General features: G+C 42.3%; 1 protein-coding gene across 1 annotated transcript; it reads left to right on the forward strand.

Annotated features, from left to right (window-relative positions):
* Positions 1 to 279: 279 nt before the first annotated feature.
* Positions 280 to 1017, forward strand: LOC134226590 (uncharacterized). Its single transcript, XM_062707459.1, has one exon. It carries the CDS (start codon positions 405 to 407, stop codon positions 963 to 965), a length of 561 nt encoding a protein of 186 aa, XP_062563443.1. The 5' UTR covers positions 280 to 404; the 3' UTR covers positions 966 to 1017.
* The last annotated feature ends 1622 nt before the right edge of the window (positions 1018 to 2639 follow it).

The following is a 2639-nucleotide window of genomic DNA, read 5'->3' on the forward strand; positions in this document are numbered from 1 at the left end:
GCCTGCATCAGATGTTCCGGACAGCGACGACAGCGACAATCTTTATCTGGTAACTAAAATATCTTTTACCAGATGTCGAAGCGATCGCTAAGTTTCAAATATTTACATTTGCCTATAACGCAGCGCACTCTGGGATAGATTCTTATTAAATTTGCCTTGATTTTCAATCCGACAGCCAGATGTCGAAGCGGTCGTCTATTCCTGTCGATTCAAAAATAAGTTAAAAATGGCAACACTTCGTTTATTTACTTTTTTGACATTATGTAACCATGAAAAATGTCAAAAACTAAAAACTCATGCGGCTCACAACACATAACGTAACGACGTATTTTTCAGAACAGAATTTCTAGTTTCACAAGTTTTCAACGTTTTTTACCGGTATTTGTTCGCTTTTCTTTGCAAAAATGTTCCATTTGCGTATTATCAGTAGAATACCGTGCAGAAACATTCGTAATATCTCAACCACAGTCAACATACGGAACGCAGAAGCAGCAGTTGCTTCCGCTGCGGAAAACCTCACTATTCCAGTTCCGTCAGGGGTAGAAAAGCCGGCTAATCCTAAACTAGTATCCATAGTGGACAGCATTGCCACTCTCAATCTGTTGGAGGTGTCAGAGTTGAGTGGTCTGCTGAAAAAGAAGCTTAATCTTCCCGATGCCGCGATGATGCCGGCAGGATTTGGTGCTGGCTTTGCGGCGGCACCTGCAGCGCCAGTCGACGAGGAAGAGGCTGCCCCCAAGGTGGTCAAAACGATGTTTAAGGTAAAGCTGGTTAAATTCGATGATAAGCAGAAGGTAGCGCTCATCAAGGAAGTTAAGAACCTGCTGGAAGGCATGAATCTGGTGCAGGCCAAGAAGTTCGTCGAAAGTGCCCCCACGATGGTGAAGGAAGACATTTCGAAAGAAGAAGCGGAAAAGCTCAAAGAAGCATTCACCAAAGTGGGTGCCGTTATTGAGATTGAGTAGATTAGTTGTATAGCGTAAGGATTGTGTAGTTCAATAAATTTGAAATTCTAAATAGTTTTTTTTCCATCCCTGTTCATGGTTACCGATGATGAAACGTCCAAACCAATAGCCATTGTTAGTCTATACCTCTCGAATTCGTAAATTGCTCAAAGAAACATTTTAGTTTAGTTTAGTTTATTGAGAATAATCACGTGAACATTTTACATCAAATGCTTAGGTGAGGTCAAGGAAGCAATTTTACAACATTTTACTCTACGAATGAAAGAATTGGGGATTCTCGTTTGTTCCTATTTTTTTAGTTGCATCACACAACCATTGAAAATAGGATCAGCCTATTCGGAGACGAGCCAGCCTCGGGCTGAAAGTCTCCTTAATACACAAAAAAAAAAGATCGGCCTATGTAATCTTGAAATCTTCGGTTATCAGGCTCTCCTTCCCAATCAGCATCGCTAAATCCAACAAGATCTGTGATTGGTATTGGCCAGTTTCTTCAATGATGCCCCTTTAAGTTATCCGTTTGACCGCCTCCCCCAATGTTGTCCTGGGTTGGAACTGAACTGGTTCTCAGCATTCACTTCATATCCAATATCCGGATGAGTGGTCTGGGCTACGAAAGACAAACATCCAACGGCTTCTTCGAATGGTATTCTCTTCATCTCTTCAATTTTTGGCTGGCTCTTCGGTGCCATTGATTTACTCAGTCTTATACTTGGGACAGCGGGAGTTGCAACGGGGTTTGAATGAGCCATGCCAAAACGCTGGATAATTTCATTTATGTTTGCCTGCTGATCGAGCCAGAGTTTGCCATCTGCCCGTTGACTCTTAAATCGCATGCCCAAACAGTACTCTGCTTTGACTTCTCCAAGATCCTTTATTTAAATGCTTACTCAAAAATGGCTTCAATTTTCGTTTCAGATTCTGGTCGTTGGTGAAAATCAAAAAATCATCGACGTAAATTGTTACAAATATTATCTTCTCCCCTTTAATCATCCAGTACAAATAAGGATCTACTGATGAACGAATGGGGTCGAAATATCGACGAACGACATTTGATTGAGCGTTCCACACTCTGCTCGATTGCTTCAACCCATAAAGCGCTTTCATTATTAATCTACATACCTTGCCTTCTTGCTGATCGACCCCCTCATCGATCGCCATGAGGTAACGGATTGTAGCATATCGCACTACGGGAGAGTATACCTCGCCGTAATCTAAACCAGGTCGTTGCGCACAACCGTTTACGACAAGACGCACTTTGTAACGCTGTATTGTTCCTCCCGGCCCACGCTTTGCCTTGTATACCCATTTATTGTAATTTGCTTTCCGCCCGTCAGGCAGATCTGCTAACGCCCATGTGTCATGCTCGCTTAACGACCTCAACTTATCTTCATTGCTACGTTGGCTGGCATTAATGTTTCATCAAAAGACAGTAGTTCGATGAACTCCATCGGTTTCATTTCATGACCACACGCAACGCTTGCGTTGGCCGCACCTTGTTGGACGTGAACACAACTTTGTGCCCTCGCTTTAGGGCAGGGCTGCCCAACCTTTTCACGCCACGGGCCAATTTTTAGAATTCACACTTGCTGGCGGGCCAGAAAATATTCGATACAAAACTTTTTTTAAAATTTTCAAAATTATCAATGTTTTTTTTTTCATTATCTAAAAAAACTA

This window comes from Armigeres subalbatus, chromosome 3 (genome assembly GCF_024139115.2).
Source record: "Armigeres subalbatus isolate Guangzhou_Male chromosome 3, GZ_Asu_2, whole genome shotgun sequence".
NCBI lineage: Eukaryota > Metazoa > Arthropoda > Insecta > Diptera > Culicidae > Armigeres > Armigeres subalbatus.

Excerpts from the sequence above, each read along its gene's own strand:
- LOC134226590 (XM_062707459.1), top strand. The coding sequence starts at position 405 with ATGTTCCATTTGCGTATTATCAGTAGAATACCGTGCAGAAACATTCGT.